Genomic DNA, 19,844 nt, shown 5'->3' with positions numbered 1-19,844 from the left:
CAAACCTCAATATAAATTGCCTTCGGTAACCTATCAGATATAACATATGGCTAGGTAGGCATAAACAGTCAAATAACACACTGCAATATTGGATGACCAGAAAGAAACTAAATGCAAAATACAGCCAAATAAAATGTAAGAGTATTCGGGCTGTGTATAATCAGGGCAGTTATTTTTGTTGTTGCTTTAAAATGTTTCCAGACCTCGATCACCCTGGGCCATTATCTATTTCAGCGTAAGGTATTTGGTTTTAAAGTGCTCTCAGACGCCATTTTGAATTTGGACCAAAGCTGCCCCTCTATAAAACCACATTGCTTTGACTGAGTCTTAAAATGGCAGCAGTTCAGAGTAGATGTCATGTTGACTATAGCATTAAAAGGTTGGGAGCTGAGTGAAAACACTGCAATTAGTCTTCAAATGGGAACGCTAACGACAATATTACAACACTGATCCAGAATCATTCATACTGAAAGGGTGATAATTGGATTGGACAGATGTTTTTTTTGTTAGACAACTGATTAAAGAATGAGATTTATTAACTATAGGACAAAATCACGAATTATTCATTTATTATGGATAACAATAAAAATGAGTATTAAAAACAATTCTATTGATAGAAAATCCGTTACATACAACCTATTAAACATTTACATTTCAAGTGACAAAATAATTCCCTTGTATGATCAACATCGAAATAAAATCAGCTTGTTAGTGCATTTCAGCCCTCATAATTAAGACATTCAAGTCAGTTCAGAGTAAGTGAATTTTCCAATGCCCTCAGATTCAAAACAGATAAAAGAGTGATGTCTAATTTAGAATCAATCGCTACACTTTATTACAAGGAACGTAGGAGTGGACATTTAAGACATTGAAAAAAAAAAAAAAAAAAGAATAACAAAACACTGACAAAAACAGATGAAAGGACTATCCTATAGCAGGGGCTAAGTTCTTGCGTGATTTGTCTATACTAGCTTCCTTTGCCCACCTCAAGACTCTTCCCTGATGGGCGTACATCCAGAGAAAAAGCTGTTCTGGAAGCTAGTAAGGCCTCGTTTCTTCTTCTTCAATAAGCTGGTTGTGTTCCTCTCTTCATCATCATCATCATCATCATCATCTTCCTCCTCCTCTTCAGCAGAAACAGAGACAGTCTTCCTCACAAGCTATAAGAATAAAGCAAGGAAAAATCTATTTTCAGCACTTTAAATAAGGACATGATCTGAAATACCCAATACCCACTTTAGGTGCAGCTCAGTGTAAAATAATATCACCACACCAGATTCATTACCAACTCAACCATAACACTACCCAAGGCACCTTGACCCTTAAACAGTACCCTTCTGGAAGAGAGTGTGATGAGTCTGTTGAGGGTATGATGTTACAACCATTGAGCCCATTGTTGATGGTATAGAGCAGCCTACCTTGGTGGGAGTGGCACAGGGTGGTTTAAAGAACGTGGTATCCCCAGAGCTAATGGCTGTGGGGTCTTGAAGAATAGAAACCAAATCTTTGGACCCATCATCTGTGACTTCACTAGAGTCCTGCTTTTAGGAAGAGAGGGAAATGATTCTGAAAAATATATACACAAACAATGATACATTCTATTCAATGTAGGGAGCCTATGTAGAATACAACATAGGGTATTTTTGAACTTACTGTACTGGACCTCTGGTTGCCGATGTTACGACACTTCTCATGGTCACATTGGCAGTTTTCCCCACAGGTCATCATTCCCTTACGGCACCGGCACAGCTTGTTGCCACAGCGACCCTTACAGGCACACTTAACAAAAATGCGAACTTTTAACACTGCAAATGCAATGATAATAGTGATCTGACCATCTCTAAACCGACAGTGTTGCCTGTCTCACAAAATAATTGAATAAAGACTAAGTTCTCACCCCTGTTGACTTGGGTTTCTTGACGTTGGAGTTCTTTCTGTTACGGCCTCTCTCATTTTTCTCAGGGCACCACTCATCCTCTGACTCGGAGACAGACTCCTCCAGCTCCTCAATGTCGATGGCCATATTCAGGGGAGCCTTGGTTGTATTGAAACGGTGACCTTTAGGCTGCAGGAGGTAAAGAACACCACCAGTGAGATGGTGCAACCTCCCAGCACTGCCTGGGTCAGGGTCAGCTTCCCCTAGACTCATATAGGGGTCATCTTTCCTCTAACAGTTGGATATGAAACAGACAGTGGTAAGGAAGGATGTCAGTGGCCTACCTTTGGCGGGATGTACTCAAAGGAGTCGTCTGGGGACTGAGTGGATGCTGGCAGGACGTTCATCTTTTTCCCACTGGCCAACTGGAGCAGTGTTAGTTTCTGAGAACAGAACAAACGTTGCTTGACATGGACAGTTTCAACAAATAGTAGACCTTAATGTTTCAAATTGTAATAACCTGTCCTTTTAGAGCAATGGGTGCGAGAAAAGTCATTTACAAATTAAAATAATAATAATGTTACCTATAGACCATTGTTCTTGTATATAGCTTTGAGTGTTATATTGTCCTTGTATATGCCCAGCTGTGTATTTACCTTTTTGTATTGTTCATTGTCATCCAACAGCCTCTGGTTTTGCTCATTCAATTTCTGCATCTTTTCAATCTCATCCTCCTGTAGAGACGAGCATTATATTTGGAGGGGGTTAGAACCTCTATTCAGTTTTGGCTTCAACCTCAACACTCTGAGCTGATCTTTGAGTGCAGTCAACCTACATGGACAATTAGGATTAATAGTAGAAACACATGCATGTGACCTTACTGACTATATTATATGACCATTCCTATAACATGTCAGTAGCTGAGAAGACAGTGTGACAGACCTGGAACTTGAGGCGCTGCAGAAGCTCCCTCTCCCGTTTGGAAGTCTCCTCCTCCTGCTTTTTCTCCACAGACGGTCTCTCTTTGCTCTGCAGCTGACCCAGGAGGTACAGGACCTTCTCCTGGTGCATCTGCTCCAGCTCCACCAGGTGGTGCTGGTTCTCCATTTCCATGGTGGACATCACTTTCCTCTCATCACACATAGTCTTCTGCAGGTCCAGCATGTTGCCCTTCTCTTGCTTCAGGTCACTCTCCAGCTTAGAACTGGCCGTTTTGGCAGACACCAACTGTGGAGGCGGTAACATTTTTGGTGGTCATGCATTTTGTCAGTAAACATTATTTTTGGGCGTTGATTTCCATTTTTTTATATATATATATATATATATATATATATATATATATATATATATATATATATATATATATATATATACACACCTTTATTTAACCAGGCAAGTCAGTTAAGAACAAATTCTTATTTTCAATGACGGCCTAGGAACAATGGGTTAACTGCATGTTCAGGGGCAGAACGACAGATTTGTACCTTGTCAGCTCGGGGGTTTGAACTTGCAACCTTCCGGTTACTAGTCCAACGCTCTAACCACTAGGCTACCCTGCCGCTTACAAGGTAGGCTAGTAAACATGCTTTTCAAGACATTTCGAATTTGATTTGTGAGACTAAAAAGCATGCAGTTCAACGATATGCGAATGTGTCTCACCTCTGACATGAGGACCTTGAGGGCACACTTGGCCTCCACTATAGTAGTGATGTTGTCCCAGCGTTGCTTCAAGCGCCCCTCATTGTCTGCGTCCAGGACCTTCTGCTGTAGGTCAGCTATCTGGGCACTCCTAGGAGGAAATCCATGGAACAGCACGTGGCCATGTACTGTTATAATCTCCATCCGGCACAGCCAGAAGAGGACTGGCCACTCCTCAGAGCCTGGTTCCTCTCTAGGTTTCTGACTTTTATGAGAGTTTTTCCTAGCCACCGTGCTTCTACATCTGCATTGCTTTCTGTTTGGGGTTTTAGGCTGGGTTTCTGTATAGCACTTTGTGACATCCGCTGATGTAAAAAGGGCTTTATAAATACATTTGATTGATGTGAATGTGTATCGATAAATGCACATGGATGTGATTCACTTGACCAAATGTAAATACTTGATCACATTTTATGCCAATCACATATCATTACTCTCTTGTCCTCATTAAATTAACTGAGTTCTTAAGGACTTGCTTCTGGCAGCAGTCACAATATCCTATCAACAGGAACTAACAATGAACAGATGGGAAGGCGTAGGCTTTGGAAGGTGTGAAAAGCTTTGGAGCAATGCCTTACTATGACAACATTTCTCCAGGCAAGCAAAGGAGAAAAGGGTCGGGAATACCCAATGAGTGCAAAAAATGCTTAGCAATGCAACTAAAAGAAAAATGATCTGGGTACCCTTGTCTATGAAAAACACAAATGCATTAGCAGTAAGGGGAGGTCAATGTGAGTGGAACTGAAGGAATCCCTCAGCCGTGGGAGGTAATGGGAAAGGCCTGTACTAGTCAGACTCACCTGAGGTTTATCTCCGTCTCCAGGTTGTCCACCTGTTTACTGAGAGATGCCTCCAGCTCTCCCTGGCTCTCCAGCTCGGAGATGATGAGGGTCCGGCGCTGTGAAAGTGTTGAGAGAGAGAACGCACAATAACAACAGTTTAACTTCTGTAGAGAAACAGAGGCATCATTTCCTCATGTAGCCTAGCGGTGGAAATTCCACTGAATCCTCATTTAGTAAAAGCTCAGATTCTCATTGATCTCTTTAGGAGAGCAACTTCACTCACCCTGACTTTGGCAGTGGGCCGCTCCCCTGCCTCCATCTGCTGTTTGAGCTGGGAGATCTCCTCTGCCAGGATCTTCCTGTCCTCCAGCAGGTCCTGCAGGTGGCGCCGCGCCTCCCCTGTGCTCACCAGCACCTCCACTTCGTTCAGGAGCCAGGTCTGCTCTCACACACACACGTCAGATTCAGGTCACAGCATACATTACTCACTCGGTCATTGATACATGCATATACAGTCACAGCACTCATTGAAACCACACAACCACTCAGACAACACAACGCAGATTCATTTAACACATTATGGTAATCGTTTCCTTTCTTGAAAACCAGGACCCCTCACACAAAACAGTTTACACCGACGCACACAGAATCAAACAAAGGTGACAAGACCTTCACTCTCCCGGCTGCTCCCTCCAGCCCTCTGTAATGGACGTCCTTTCGTTTCTCGGCCACCTCACTCCTCTTCTGCAGGGCATCCTTCAGACGCTTATTGGCTGCTGCAGCCTGAAGGTGAACACCGGCAGAATTTGAAATATCTCTCTGCACTTCCAGCTAACAACCATTGAAGAATTGACACGAAACACTTTCTCCTGGTCGATTAGGTCTGCAGACGAAAACAGAAGAACGGTGCACAAGACCCAGGCCTCACCTCCTCAGTTTTACGGCGCAGGACATTAGCCTGCTTCTGGAAGTCACTCTCAAGCTTCACCATCTGAAACTGACGTTTACGGTCCTGAGAGAGAGGTGAGAATTTTTGTATTTTATTTTTTTAAACAACGATCAATCGTAACCACATGGAAATGAATATGGTGAACAGTGTATCTTATGTATGGATTATGGACACACACACACACACACCTTCTCCTTGAGCTGAAGCACCTCCTTGTCCTTCTTATTCTTCCACACTCTGAACTTCTCAGAGTCCTCCTTCATCTGCCTCATCAGCTGTACACGCTGACTCTTCATAGCCTACAGGGAAAGAGAGCAGACAAACAAGAGACGCCATCAACAACCCCGTCTTGGATTGCCATCGCAAGGCCCGAATTCAAGTTTTTTAGATTCCGATGACCGTCGACTGAAAACCTCTCATTGTCCTGAAATCCTGCTGATTAGGTCAGCCACTGGCAAGCACCCGGTCATACCTGGATCTCATGGTTGAGCTTGGCCACGCTGCGGACAGAGGACTCTTTGAGCTTGAGGAGCTTGGACTGCTCCTGGAGCTTCTTCTTCATGTCTGTGATCTGACCCTCCAGCTCCTGCAGACGCTTCCTACGCTGCTCGCTCAGCCTGGTGGACAGATGGAGGGAATAGAGACAGGAAAATGACTGATGACTCCATTGTAAATGCAGAGGAATGTTTATACTAAACATACAGTTGTGAATACACACCAAGCTCATGGCTCTTATGAAAGAGACTCCCACAACAGATAACTATCATATCAATTCAATATGCAGCCTGAACATAAAGATGCTGTAATATCATCGTTTGAACCCCACCAATGAGGCCAGCTGCCTTACTTAGCCTGATTAACGTCCTTCTTGGCAGAGTGGAGAACCTGGATGAGGTCCTCCTTCTCCTTCTGCAGAGAGCCCACTGATGTCTGCAGACTCTTGATGTTATTCTGAAGGGCAACAGTCAATGAGGAGCTCCATCAGTTCAGTTTGAAGCAGACAGTCAAAATATTCCCAGTGGATAAGAATCAAAGTGCTGTGCTGGTGATGCCTCACCTGTTGCAGCCCTCTCAACCTCCATTACAGCCAACCCATATTTTCTCTCCAGTCTCATCTCCAGCCCTACCTGGTGTTCAGTCTGCATAGGCTCCAGGTGGCTGTCGTTCTGGCACATCTTCCGGACAAACTCCTCCTTTAGAGCAAGAATGTTGTTGAGCTCAATCAGCTCCTTGGACATTTGGGCCTGGCGCAAGGCATGCTGGGTAGTGAAGCCCTCTGTAGAGTCTTTGTCAACAGCAGCCTGTGTAGGGTGGGGGAAGAGGATGTATGCTTCTATGATAACAAAAACACACCCGTTTTGTACAACATACCCGTTGTACAAAACCCACAAACACCATGTACAACAATTCAAAAAAGACAAAAAAAATGCAACAACCCCAAAACACGTCTGGATGTCTTCAGGAAACAACAGCCTTGCAGAAGCGGATCTGTAGCACAGACAGGATTCTGCATTAGACGACCAGAAACTTACAGAAGGTGAACCATCAGTTGGGATTTCGTTGCAGCTGCCAGACACATGAGGGCTGTCATCTCCTTCAGCCCCACAGTCTGCAGCCAACGCCTCAATGGTGGCAGCAAGGCCAGCACTCTCATCCTGGAGGGACAAGAGCACAGATATTACTACCCAGACACAATACAAAGCAGCTTCTTATTAATGGACTGAAATATGGTGTAGGGAACTAAAATATCCAGCAATCAAATGGATGGTGTTACACATGCAATGTGTGTAATTGAATGGAAAATAAATCAAGTGTCCATTATCTTTATGATTAGCATGATCAATACACTGTGAAAGTGCCATTACCTTATGTCATACTTCTGGGGTCAGTCTCCTGATATTTGGAATGAGCTTGACGATTAAGTCAAAACATTTGAGAAAAATAATATCCGTGTTTGTGGGGAATTTACTTCTGCCAGATGTCTTTTATGACATTTTTGCCCTGAAGACCATTCAAAAAGCCTACAAAATTAAATTAAATCTACCAGGCCACTTCCTGGAAAATTCTGCGTCACTTTCATAGCATATAAAGTAATGGCATTGAACAGCAACAGCTAAGCTACAATGGACTGCAGACAATTGTCTAATGTGCTTTGCTCGCTAAACATATAAAAAGGGACTGAATGCAGTCAGTCACGCAGCAGTAGATCCAGCCTTGTGGTTTATGAGAGCTCCCTCGTCCGGCAGTACCTGGAGCTGCAGGATGACGTGCTGCAGATTCTGGATCACTTCCACATTCTCCTTCAGCTCCTGGTCTTCCAGAGTCTCCATCACCCTCTGCAGGTCCACTTTACACCTAAAAGAAAAGCATTACGTTTTAACACAGATCATTCTGGTGCCAATGACTTATAAGGACAATGAAGACAATGGGCGAAACACATAAGAGTTCAGACTTACGCTGCATGCTGTTTCAACTCTTGCAGTTTGCTTTGCAGTTTTTCATTTGCTTGCTCGGTCTGTGTGTAGAGTGACAAAGTATGGCATGTGAAGATCATGGTAATATCTCCAACTATTCTAAACGGTGAGTCAGCGTTGCTGTGTGATGTTGGTATGGCCTGTGACAAGACAGACCTAGTGCAAGACCAGTGCAGATCCTTACCATGATGATCCTCTCAAACATCAGGGCAGTCTGGCCTGCTGCCTCACTCAGAGCACGGCTCAGTTTGTTGTTCTCAACCTGCAGGGCACGGGTCCTCTCCAGGATCTTCGACACGTTCTCTGCTGGCTCAGTCCTTTTTCAGAGAAGGGATGGAAGGAGTCAGTGAGATACTTTTTGGAAGTAATTTTTATATTTTTTTTAACAAGGAAATTACCCTTTTTAAGCTCCCAGAATCGAAGTTAGTTTAGTGCTATCCGAGACCCTTGAAACATCCTTACCCTAAACCTAACCATACCCCTCATCTAACCTTAACCATTTTAAAATTCACTATCAAATGGGGTAGATATGTCCCAAGGATGCCAGATAGCAAGGACTAGTGGATGTTCATTCTGCCAGTCAAAGGTTTAAAGACTCTTTGGCTGAATAGACGGATAGAGAACTAAGGACATACAGTTGTAGTCGGAAGTTTACATACACCTTAACCAACTACATTTAAACTCAGTTTTTCACAATTCCTGATATTTAATCCTAGTAAAAATTCCCTGTCTTAGGTCAGTTAGGATTCCCACTTTATTTTAAGAATGTGAAATGTCAGAATAATAGAAGATAATGATTTATTTCAGCTTTTATTTCTTTCATCACATTCCCACTGGGTCAGAAGTTTACATACACTCAATTAGTATTTGGTAGCATTGCCTTTAAATTGTTTAACTTGGGTCAAACGTTTTGGGTAGCCTTCCACAAGCTTCGCACAATAAGTTGGGTGAATGTTGGCCCATTCCTCCTGACAGAGCTGGTGTAACTGAGTCACGTTTGTAGGCCTCTTTGCTCGCACACGCTTTTTCAGTTCTGCCCACACATTTTCTATAGGATTGAGGTCAGGGCTTTGTGATGGCCACTACAATACCTTGGCTTTGTTGTCCTTTTTGCCACAACTTTGGAAGTATGCTTGGGGTCATTGTCCATTTGGAAGACCCATTTGCGACCAAGCTTTAACTTCCCGACTGATGTCCTGAGATGTTGCTTCATTATATCCACATAATTGTCCCTCCTCATGATGCCATCTATTTTGTGAAGTGCATCAGTCCCTCCTGCAGCAAAGCCCCCCCACAACATGATCTGCCACCCCGTGCTTCACCGTTGGGATGGTGTTTTTCGGCTTGCAAGCCTCCCCCTTTTTCCTCCAAACATAACAATGGTCATCATGGCCAAACAGTTCTATTTTGGTTTCATCAGACATTTCTCCAAAAAGTACGATCTTTGTCCCCATGTGCAGTTGCAAACCGTAGTCTGACTTTTATGGCTGTTTTGGAGCAGTGGCTTCTTCCTTGCTGAGCTGCCTTTCAGGCTATGTCGATATTGGACTTGTTTTACTGTGGATATAGATACTTATGTACCTGTTTCCTCCCTCATCTTCACAAGGTCCTTTGCTGTTGTTCTGGGATTGATTTGCACTTTTCGCACCAAAGTACGTTCATTTCTAAGAGACAGAACGAGTCTCCTTTCTGAGCGGTATGATGGCTGCGTGGTCCCATGGTGTTTATACTTGCGTACTATTGTTTGTACAGATGAACGTGGTACCTTCAGGCATTTGGAAATTGCTCCCAAGGATGAACCAGACTTGGTAGGCCTTGAAATACATCCACAGGTTCACCTCCAATTGACTCAAATGATGTCAATTAGCCTATCAGAAGCTTCTAAAGCCATGACATCATTTTATGGAATGTTCCAAGCTGTTTAAAGGCAAAGTCAACTTAGTGTATGTAAACTTCTGACCCATTGGAATTGTGATACAGTGAATTATAAATGAAATAATCTGTCTGTAAACAATTGTTGGAAAAACTACTTGTGTCATGCACAAAGTAGATGTCCAAACCAACTTATCAAAACTATAGTTTGTTAACAAGACATTTGTGGAGTGGTTTAAAAACTAGTTTTAATGACTCTAAGCTAAGTGTATGTAAACTACCGACTTCAACTGTATGTCAGTTGGGGAAATTATTTAGTAGTAATTACCCAGAAAGCACTGGTGCCACACCACCACGTGCATGCAGAAGCATCACCTGTAGCTCCTGGACCTGTGTCCAAAAAAGGAAATATTCCATCAAAACAATGGACACTTGAATCGTGTAAATGTAGGGTCACTTGGCACGGTGGTCAGTGGTCACTACCTACCTGCTGCTTCAGACGTTTCATTTCAGCAGCTCGAGGGTCCACGTTGACCACAGGCTTGTTTTTTATCTTGCGAGCTCTGTCAGCGTAACGCAACGTGTTGATGGTCTCCTCAATGTTGGAGTCTGCAGGGCTGACACACGCTATCATCAAGGTGTGGCTGTTACCTCCCAAAGAATCTGTTGGAGAAAGCAGGAATCGATTCTTCAATGCACACTTTTAAACATGGAGTGCTATTCAGTCTCTAAATCTAAGAAACATTCAGGTTTTTGATGAATAGGTCTTTGTGTTGCGTTGAATGCCTTAGGGCAGGAGTCGGCAACAGGCGTCCAATGAGTGAGTTTTAGTTTTGAGGGTATATATTTTTTTTTTTAAAGAATAAAATCACCAGAATTCAGCTAAAATTAATTTAATTCCGACAATCTGTTCCCAAGTACTCCCACACGACAACAAAAAAACATGTGATCGTGTCTCAATGTAATCAAGGTATAAAATGATTGTATTAGAAAACACATTCCCTTTTTGGGACCATTTGCATTGTACAAATCATGTTCCGGCCCCCCGAACATCCGCTCCAACAAAAATCAGCCTGTGGTTGAATCTAATTGCCTACCTCTGCCTTAGGGTATACAACGTATGCATCTCGACTGTTCTCAGTCATCCGACTACCACAAGGCCTTGTAACACATATGTATTATGTTCATTGTGCTTAAAAGCAAATCCTGAATTGATACCACTAGACCCAGGAAGAACATACATGGGCGGCAATGCCCGGATTTAGACTGCTCAACTACCACATCCCCCTGAACCCATCGAACTCTCACCCTGCAGCAGACGGGTTAGTTTGGAATCTCTGTAGGGGACAAAGGTGCCTTTCTTGCTCTCGTCACCCAGAGCGCTGATCACGTTGCCCAGGGAGAGCAGGCCTCGGTTGATGCTGATGCCTAGAGCAGACAGGAAGACAGCAGAGAGTCAAATAAGGTTCTGATACCAAACTAACAACACAATGAATTAGAACTGGGACTGTCATTTAAAACATGTAGATTGTGCTAATAATGGGCCGTAACAATACTGAAAAGGCAAAGCTTTGTCAATCCAACATCTGAAATGGCCGTACAGCATTTACTGTGATGCAGCCTCTGCTTTCATACTTCTTGCGCTTAGCGGAGCAGAGATAGTGAAGGAAGTGAGTTTGTGTTTATACAGGATGTACCACCCCACACCTACTGTCAACCAATCTTGTCAACGTGGAGCTATACGGAGCCATCCGCATTGTTACAAAATTTGAGGCCCACGGTGATGCAGTTCAGAGCTTGATTTGGTCTCTGCATGCCTCCGGAGGCTCCGCAATTGCGTCACATATGAAGCCTCTGACCACATTTTTCAATCAAGCAATAATTGGCTTCAAAGCACACAGCTTACTGCTGTTTTCCAAAGTGTTAGCTTCTGGTAGTTGACTCACCTTCCTTCAGACGATCGCCCTCAGCTTTGGTTTTCTTTTGTCTCTCAGAGCCAGCCAGATCCACCAGGTGTAGCTTTGACACCACATTGTCAGATCTACAAACACACATTTAGAAACAGAACAGAAGAAATGAGAACAAATCAACTTACAACACACTTAAAACAAATTAGTTGAATTAACTATATCAACAGAGATTTGCATATAAGAAAATGTTAATGCAGCGCTTTGCGTGTCGGATACATTCATGGACTGCAACGTTTCCTTGGGATGAAAATTAGAAAGTGAGACAGATCTATGGGAGAAAGCTAGAGAGAAGACTGACTTGTCTGCCCCTCTGCGCTGCTCCAGGGTGATGGTGAAGATGGCATGGGAGCGAGACGAGGCAGCATTCATGGCAGTGGAGCCTACAGTACGGGCTGAGTTCCCCAGCTCCAAGCAGCCCACCATCTCATTGGCAGAGAACACCTCCCTCTCAGTCAGGCCCACGATCTAAGACAGGGAGAATGGGTTAAACATACAGTACAGCCAAAAGTTTGGACAAACCTACTCATGCGAGGGTTTTTATTTTTACTACATTGTAGAAAAATAGTGAAGACATCAAACTATGATTATAACACCTATGGGATCATGTAGTAAGCAATAGCGTTAAATCAAAATACATTTGAGATCCTTAGCCACCCTTTGCCTTTGATGACAGATTTGCACACTTTTGGGATTCTCTCAACCAGCTTCATGAGGTAGTCACCTGGAATGCATTTCAATTAACAGGTGTTTCTTGTTAAAAGTTCAATTGTGGAATGTCTTTCCTTCTTAATGCATTTGAGCCAATCAGTTGTGTTGTGACAAGGTAGGGGGAGGGGGTATACAGAAGATAGCCCTATTTGGTAAAAGACCAACTCCATATTATGGTAAGAACAGCTCAAATAAGCAAAGAGAAATTACAGCCTATCATTTAACCCTTTTTTCTCTATTTCCGCCTGAATGACGTGCCCAAAGTAAAACTGCCTGTTGCTCAGGCCCTGAAGCCAGGATATGCAAATAATTGGTACCATTGGAAATAAAACACTTTTAAGTTTGTAAAATAATGTAGAAGAATACAACAATAGATATGGTAGGAGAAAAACCATCCTCTTAGAATGGCAAGTAATAAGGTCATATTGAAAATTTGCTCCCTGGATGCAATTCCTATGTGTTCCACAGGGTGTCAGCAGTCTATGTTCAAGGTTTCAGGCTTGTAACTTCAAAAACAAATAAGAAATATCAGTTTTAGTAAAAAAATCGGTTTCCTATTGAACATACTTCTTTCCATAAGAAATATTATAGTTTGATTATATTTTAGGGTATCTGAGGAGTAAATAGAAACATATTTTGACTTGTTAAAACAAAGTTTAGGGGTATATTTTCAGATTCCTTTCTCTGCATGTTGGAAGGAGTGGATTACTCAAATCGATGGCGCCAACTAAACCAACTTTTTGGGATATAAAGAAGGATTTTATCTAACAAAACAACATTACATGTTATAGCTGGGACCCTTTGGATGACAAATCAGGAAGATTTTCAAAAAGTAAGTGAATATTTAAATCGCCATTTGTGAATTTATGAAACCTGTGCCGGTGAAAAAAATATTTTAATGTGGGGCGTCGTCCTCAAACAATCACATGGCATGTTTTCACTGTAATAGCTACAGTAAATCGGACAGTGCAGTTAGATTAACAAGAACTTAAGCTTTCAACCAATAAAAGACACATATGTACCTAAATGTTTAATATCCATCATTTTTATGATTATTTATTTGAATTCAGCACCCAGAAGTTGTCCCCGCTAGTGGGACGCCTAGCCCTAAGTCATGAAGGTCAGTCAATTCGTAAAATTAAGATCTTCGAAAGTTTCTTCAAGTGCAGTCGCAAAACCATCAAGCGCTATAATGAAACTGGCTCTCGTGAGGACCGCTACAGGAAAGGAAGATCCAGAGTTACCTCTGCTGCAAGTTCAGAGTTAACGGCACCTCAGATTGCAGCACAAATAAATGCTTCACAGAGTTCAAGTAACAAACACATCTCAACATCAACTGTTCAGAGGAGACTGTGCGAATCAGGCATTCATGGTCAAATTGCTGCAAAGAAACCCCTACTAAAGGACACCAATAAGAAGAAGAGGCTTGCTTGGGCCAAGAAACACGAGCAATGGACATTAGACCGGTGGAAATGGCCGTTGAAAAATCAAACGGTCGACCTCTAGTACATTCCCCCAAACAAGTACATTTGACTCGTTTCAGACATATTTAGCAACATTTTCAACTGTAAAAGACACACACCTTTATGCCTTCCTTGGGATCCTCCCGAATGTTGATGGTTGATGGTTTATCTTTGGATACCGATGGACAGAGCAAGTCCAGGATGTCTTCATTGTATATCTATGGCACACAAAATTAAGTCAAAACGTTACAGAAAAACATGGCCAGGATACTTCCAGACACAAAGAAATGTATTTCTTCAATAATCCGAATCCTGTCTTTTTAAGCATCACGACTCCCTGTTTTGAGTTTCTGAGAAGAGGAATGTACCGGTAACAATGATTGTTTTGTCCATTATCACAGTAAAAACATGCATTGTGTTGTGACAATCATGATGAATAATGCAGAGGTTCCCACACACCTCCAGGTAAGACACTGCCAGAGAGAATTCACAATCCGTATGCTTCTCCCTTTCCTGGAAGATCATTCTGACCACCCTGGGGATGACTCCGACGGTGGGCTCATTCTCTTGGGCCGACGTATAGGTTCCTCCCATAGAAAAGGTCTTCCCCGAACCCGTCTGACCATACGCAAGCACAGTAGCATGATAGCCTGAAAAGAAGAGTAGAAACATTACACATACAGCTTATTGATTCTATTCCATTTGTCCCATACCTGTAGAACCAGTACTGGTTCTATAGGCAATCCTGTGTGAAAGTAAACATATTTTCCCCCCTGTACCTTTGAAAAGACCACACAACAATGGTGAAACAGCACTGTTGAAGACTTCCTCTTGTTCAGTTGTAGGATCAAAAACATAGTCGTACGTGAACGCCTTTTCAATGCCAACAATCACCTGCAAGAGAGAAGAATTATAAGACAACAATTGTCCTTATGGAATTGAATCCATAAATCATCAGGCTAAGTGTTGCAGATGGCTAGTTGCATAAGCTTCCATAGCCTGGCATCCTCGATCAACCACACCTAAACTAGTTGGTTTCACCAAAATACGTTTCCCGTAAACAGAAGCATATCCAAATATGTAGGAACAATACTTACTTTTTTCAGGTTGTATGTCTCTTTTGTTCTCAAATAAGTGTTTAAAACACGTTTTTATCCAGGGTGTTCCATTTTCTGCCAGTGGGCTGCCATTGTCACGCGAGAGTAAACTACCGCGTATAATCTCTACTTCTAGAGGCTGAAAATGGAAGACCCTGGATAAAAACGTGTTTTAAACACTTATTTGACAGTGAAGGACACATTCAACCAGACAAATCGTAAGTATTGTTTCTAGAGATATTGGAAAATGTCTCAACGGGAAACATTACTTTGATGAAACCAAATAGTTTAGGTTTGGTTGATTAACAACGCCAGGCTATGGAAGTTCCGCAACAAGCAATCTGTAAACAATGTCTCGTTGCGGGACGAAGCAATGCCAAGTGCTGTGTTATGTCTTGTAGAATCGATTGTTGACCTGTGGATCCCCTGGCACGAAGGTGAGACAGGTCTGGCAACCCTCGTTGATTTCTTTAGTAACCAAAGGTCGACACCGCAGGGCAACCCGCACGGGGATGGACTTATCATCCTCCTTTGTCATGCTGCGAAATCAGGTAATAGGTAACAGATGCATAAAATTATTATGTAACGGACAGTGTGGCCAATATCAAATATCAAAGCAATGTTGTCATTAGGGGCGTCAGGTAAGCTAGTGGTTAGAACATTGGATCAGTAACCAAAAGGTTTCTAGATCAAATCCCATAGCTGACAAGGTAAAAATCTGTCTTTCTACCCCCGAACAAGGCAACTCACTGTTCCTAGGCCGTAATTGTAAATAGGAATTTGTTCTTAATGGACTTGCCTAGTTAAATAAATAAAACATTTGAAGCAAAAGGAAATCTTGAAACGGTGCAGATCGAAAAATTGTATTTTCTGAAAGCTACTTTTGTCTCATTATAATTCATTCAAAAACACCTGATATCAGACAAAACAGGAAGAGAGACACGCCCTCGCTGGTAGACCGGAACTTACTATTTGTGTTCAATGGTAAACGGCGTGTGAGTGAACTCTTTAATTTATCCACCACCATCTTTGCTGATAGTACTGACGGTGAATTCTAGCCAGCATGTAGCTTGATTGTATTTGGTTACCTAACTAGCTAGCCATCTTGCCGATAGCTGAACCATCGTTGATCATACCACTACACTGCCATGCCAAACACGTTTCGTAACTTATCTAAGGACGGTCACTTACCTTTTTTGGGCTGGCAAGACGTTGGTCTTGACCCCTGCAATGAGCTAGCTAACGTTTGCTAAAATGAGTTTGCCTCTAGCTTGGTAACTAGTCACCACGAACGTTAGTTAAATGTTTCTTAAAACTATATATTTTTTTCAGAGGCTAGAATAAGACCCACATGTAACCACGCATCAGTTGTCGTATTTCGTTGACTGAACGTTTTTTTCCGTCAAAAGAACTTCAGTCGGTGATTGTCATGGATCTCGTCTTGCCCGCCACTTTCAAATATTCAGCTCCGCCTCCACCAACACGCATCTGCTGTTGTCATGTCATGTTTCAAAATAAAAGTCTGACATATGCTATGAATCTAAACTGTTAAAACTGCAGGTATTTATTTCATAAATCGACCCAGCGTCATCCGGGTTAGGGGTTGGTCTGGCCAGGGGGTAGACCATCTAGTTAAAAAGAGATTTGCTCAGTGATTCTGCTCAATGTGCTCATCTCTGGATATAGCATAGGGGTCTATTGCTGAAGTCCGCAATTTATTATTTATTTAACATTTATTTAACTAGGCAAAAGTGAATAGGGAATTAATGAAACATGGGATAAATCACAAGAGATCAATCACTGGGTCCAAGCCAAGTTTGAACTAAGACATTTATTACAAATATACAACAAAAAACATTCCCTATCCCTCTCAGTTATTTTTCTTCTTCACAACATGAGCGCAGTCATATTTTCCCCTGACCACAGTCAGCTTGACTCCTGGCAGGTCCTGTGTCCTGCCCCCCTGCACCAGCACTACATTGTGCTCTTGGAGGTTGTGTCCCTCCCCGGGGATGAAGACCACTGCCTCCTTGCCGTTACTCAGGCGGACTCTGGCACATTTACGGTTGGCCGAGTTTGGCTTCTTGGGTTTCCGGATCATTGTCTTCAGGATCACTGCCTTCAGCTGGGGGCGGCCGAACATGGCGCTGACGCTCGGGGGAGGGGGGGACGGCTTCCCCCGGCGATGCATCTGATTCAGAGTAGCCATAGTTCTGGAGAGGACAGGTCCGGACCATTGGGAGACAGACTGAGACACTAGTAGGGTACAAAGAGTGAGTAAGAGATCTGCTCCAACTTCTAATGTTGAGAGTAAACTGTAAACATAACAGCTCGTGTGGGCCTAAACAAGATGCTGAGGATATTCTGAAGTAGGGATAGTGTGCATAATTTTGCTGCAGCCAAAGCAGTACAATTCAATTTAGAAGTTTATAATCTGGTCCTCAATAAAAAAAAATCATTTTTAGTCTATTCAGCTGTGCTTCCACACACTGGCCCTCACAAGGTAAGATTTCCTACCTCTGCAGGTCTGAAGTCAAGAGCATGGATGTCAAGCCTCTGTGTTTGCGTGTCTTTTTGGTTTCACTATCCTTGTGGGGACCAGAAGTCCTCACAAGGATAGTAAAATAAGACAGATTCAGACAAGTGTGGGCATTTCACCAGTCCCCACAAGAAAAAAACGTTATTTTAGGGTTTAGAGTTTGAGGTTATGGAAATATGACTTTGAACGGGAATCAATCGTCTGGTCCCCACGATAGTAAAACAAACGTGTGTAATATGACTATATTGTATTATGTGCCATTAAACTGACGCATATATCCAAAGCAACTTAGTCGTGCGTGCATACATTTTTCAGTGCGTGTGCAAAATAGGCAGGCATGATGAAGTTACCTTGCATTAGTGATGTCAACATTGGTCTCAGACTCCCCAATGACGCCATCCCTGCAAAATAGGCATATATAGGATTGAGGGGGACCTGTCTGTGTCACATTGTTAACCTTGCAGCTAACCCTACCATTTAGTCCAAAGCCATGCTCTACAGTATTTTCAAACCGTACTTGTTTATTTTCAGTTCCTGTCCAAGGTCAAACCACCGACGTGTGTCTTTAAAATATATATAACAAATTATAATAGGGAAAATAAGAAAGCGTAACTGCTCTCACGCGTATGACCGCAGGAAGTATTTTACATCTTCTTCCGTATTGAGTGCGACGGCTTCCGTTGCAGATTTTTGTAAGAGCACTACTGCCACCTACTGGCCGGTTACACACAAAAAAAACACCATGCACATGAGTTGGCCAGAGGATAAGACTATGATTTTGGATCTGATGTCGAACATTTTCTAAACAAGCCCCAAGGTATCCTATATTTTAGAATCCCTGAAATAGGGGTGTGCTGGAGCTGGAGGGTAAACCAAAGATGACAGATCAGGCATCTCACTAGTTCCTTATATTTGATATAATTATTTGTCCATGTTTATAATTGACAGGAAGAAAATAATCTAACAGCTGAGAACCACCACAGGTAGCCCATTGTATACGTTTTTTTGCCAGGTGGATAACATTTCTTCACATCCATCTACGAGAAAGAGAGGGGAGGTATTGTTTGTGTGTGAATGTCTATGTATGTGGTTCTGTGTGGAGCAGATGAAGTAGCAAGCGGATGCAAAACGAGAGAGAAGAGAACAGGGGGATAGATGAGTATGAGGTAAATGACTCATAAGGACATGGTTTCCATGAGTGAGGTATGACTGAATGAACAAGAGAACACAGATGTGTGAAAGAGGGAAGATGAAAGGAAAAAGCGAATGGCTTGAATGGATGAGTGGGAGGGAAGGGAGAGGTAGAGAGATAACAAGTGAGAGAGTGGGAGGGAAGAAAAATGCAAGTCCGTCCTTCTTGTATGTCTTCTTATCCTTTTATCGCTCTCCTGTTTTTCTCCAATTTAGGTTCAGTCTATTTTCGTCCCTCTTCAATTTTCACAAGAATGGAAGGGCAGGAAGGATAGAATGAGAGAGCATTAGAAGTATGAACCTCTTTCATAGAACTCAGCAGTGCTACAAGACCAAGTGGGTGCAAAGGGCCAGGAGGGTGGATGGTATTTGAGAATGAGGTTAATTTAACATCATTCTAGTTAATATGTTAAAGGGTGCATCTGCCTTCCCAGAAGAGTGGACGTTGTTATAACAGGAATGGGGGCCCCTTCTCCATGTTAATGCCCATGATTTTGGAATGAGATGTTCGACAAGCAGGTTTCCACGTACTTTTGGTCAGTGTATGTGTTGTGATAATTGTATTTTGCTCTATATCCTGTTAGTTCATATGCCTTGACACCGTGATATATAGGCCTAAGGCTGAGACAATAATAATAAGCAACATCTGTCCGGTGAAGTCCACAAAACATTGCATGTAACAAACAGTTATATGACCTACAGCATGGTCAAGCAAGTTAATGTTTAAATTTTCAGACCACTAAACCACTATTGATTCAGAACCACAGAGTTACCGCAAGCCGCAAAGATAACAGGCACTGTCTCCACTCTACCAGCAACATTTCAACTTCAACATCATCTAATCACCCATGCTTAGTCTAATACAGTGTCAACTAAAAGATATCAAAAACAATTTAGTCCAATCAACATAAGCTAAATATGAGGTGGCTGTTCATGGTATCATACTGATTTCTGTCTGTCTGTGTGTGTGTGTGTGTGAAATGCATGCACAGTCAAGCCTGTTGCACAGTATGGGATGCTGATTGTTCCCCATAGTCAAGATTGTGTGACAGGCGTCACAATGTACCTCAGAAGTGTCCCTGACTCATCACACAATAGAGACCAGAGAATGGTGGAGAGAGGAAAGTCTGGCAAATGGGTTATTTACAGAAATACAGTGTCTAATTCCTCAGTAAGACACAAAGACTTTAAAAAAATATATTTTAATTTGCTTTTGATTGGTATC

The 19,844-nt window shown here is 42.5% G+C and overlaps 2 protein-coding genes across 4 annotated transcripts; both read right to left on the bottom strand.

The window, feature by feature from the left end:
- Positions 1 to 552: 552 nt before the first annotated feature.
- Positions 553 to 16,345, bottom strand: LOC115135661 (chromosome-associated kinesin KIF4-like). Of its 3 annotated transcripts, none has more exons than XM_029670565.2 (30): positions 16,081 to 16,345; positions 15,305 to 15,428; positions 14,572 to 14,686; positions 14,252 to 14,442; positions 13,912 to 14,010; positions 11,920 to 12,086; positions 11,598 to 11,692; positions 10,960 to 11,079; positions 10,139 to 10,314; positions 9,980 to 10,041; positions 7,964 to 8,096; positions 7,762 to 7,820; positions 7,555 to 7,660; positions 6,838 to 6,960; positions 6,433 to 6,606; positions 6,153 to 6,256; positions 5,778 to 5,922; positions 5,494 to 5,604; positions 5,285 to 5,368; positions 5,026 to 5,139; positions 4,640 to 4,795; positions 4,375 to 4,472; positions 3,536 to 3,665; positions 2,819 to 3,103; positions 2,533 to 2,610; positions 2,221 to 2,319; positions 1,898 to 2,065; positions 1,654 to 1,779; positions 1,419 to 1,541; positions 553 to 1,160 (listed from the first exon to the last, which is right to left on the bottom strand). In XM_029670565.2, exons 2-30 carry the CDS (start codon positions 15,425 to 15,427, stop codon positions 987 to 989), a joined length of 3,738 nt encoding a protein of 1,245 aa, XP_029526425.2. In that variant the 5' UTR covers position 15,428; positions 16,081 to 16,345; the 3' UTR covers positions 553 to 986. The 3 variants fall into 3 exon arrangements, with proteins under 3 accessions (XP_029526425.2, XP_029526422.2, XP_029526423.2); XM_029670562.2 differs by having other exon boundaries at positions 16,241 to 16,330; XM_029670563.2 differs by having other exon boundaries at positions 1,419 to 1,538; positions 16,241 to 16,329.
- Positions 16,346 to 16,701: 356 nt separating this feature from the next.
- LOC115136420 (small ribosomal subunit protein uS12m-like) lies at positions 16,702 to 18,085 on the bottom strand. The gene is made up of 3 exons (XM_029672001.2): positions 17,946 to 18,085; positions 17,779 to 17,829; positions 16,702 to 17,145 (listed from the first exon to the last, which is right to left on the bottom strand). Exons 2-3 carry the CDS (start codon positions 17,825 to 17,827, stop codon positions 16,760 to 16,762), a joined length of 435 nt encoding a protein of 144 aa, XP_029527861.1. The 5' UTR covers positions 17,828 to 17,829; positions 17,946 to 18,085; the 3' UTR covers positions 16,702 to 16,759.
- Between the last annotated feature and the right edge of the window lie 1,759 nt (positions 18,086 to 19,844).

The sequence above is a fragment of the Oncorhynchus nerka genome, linkage group LG10, assembly GCF_034236695.1.
Source record: "Oncorhynchus nerka isolate Pitt River linkage group LG10, Oner_Uvic_2.0, whole genome shotgun sequence".
Classification (NCBI taxonomy): domain Eukaryota; kingdom Metazoa; phylum Chordata; class Actinopteri; order Salmoniformes; family Salmonidae; genus Oncorhynchus; species Oncorhynchus nerka.
The sequence above is the reverse complement of the archived record's forward strand: the minus strand, read 5'-3'. Positions and strand labels throughout refer to the sequence as shown.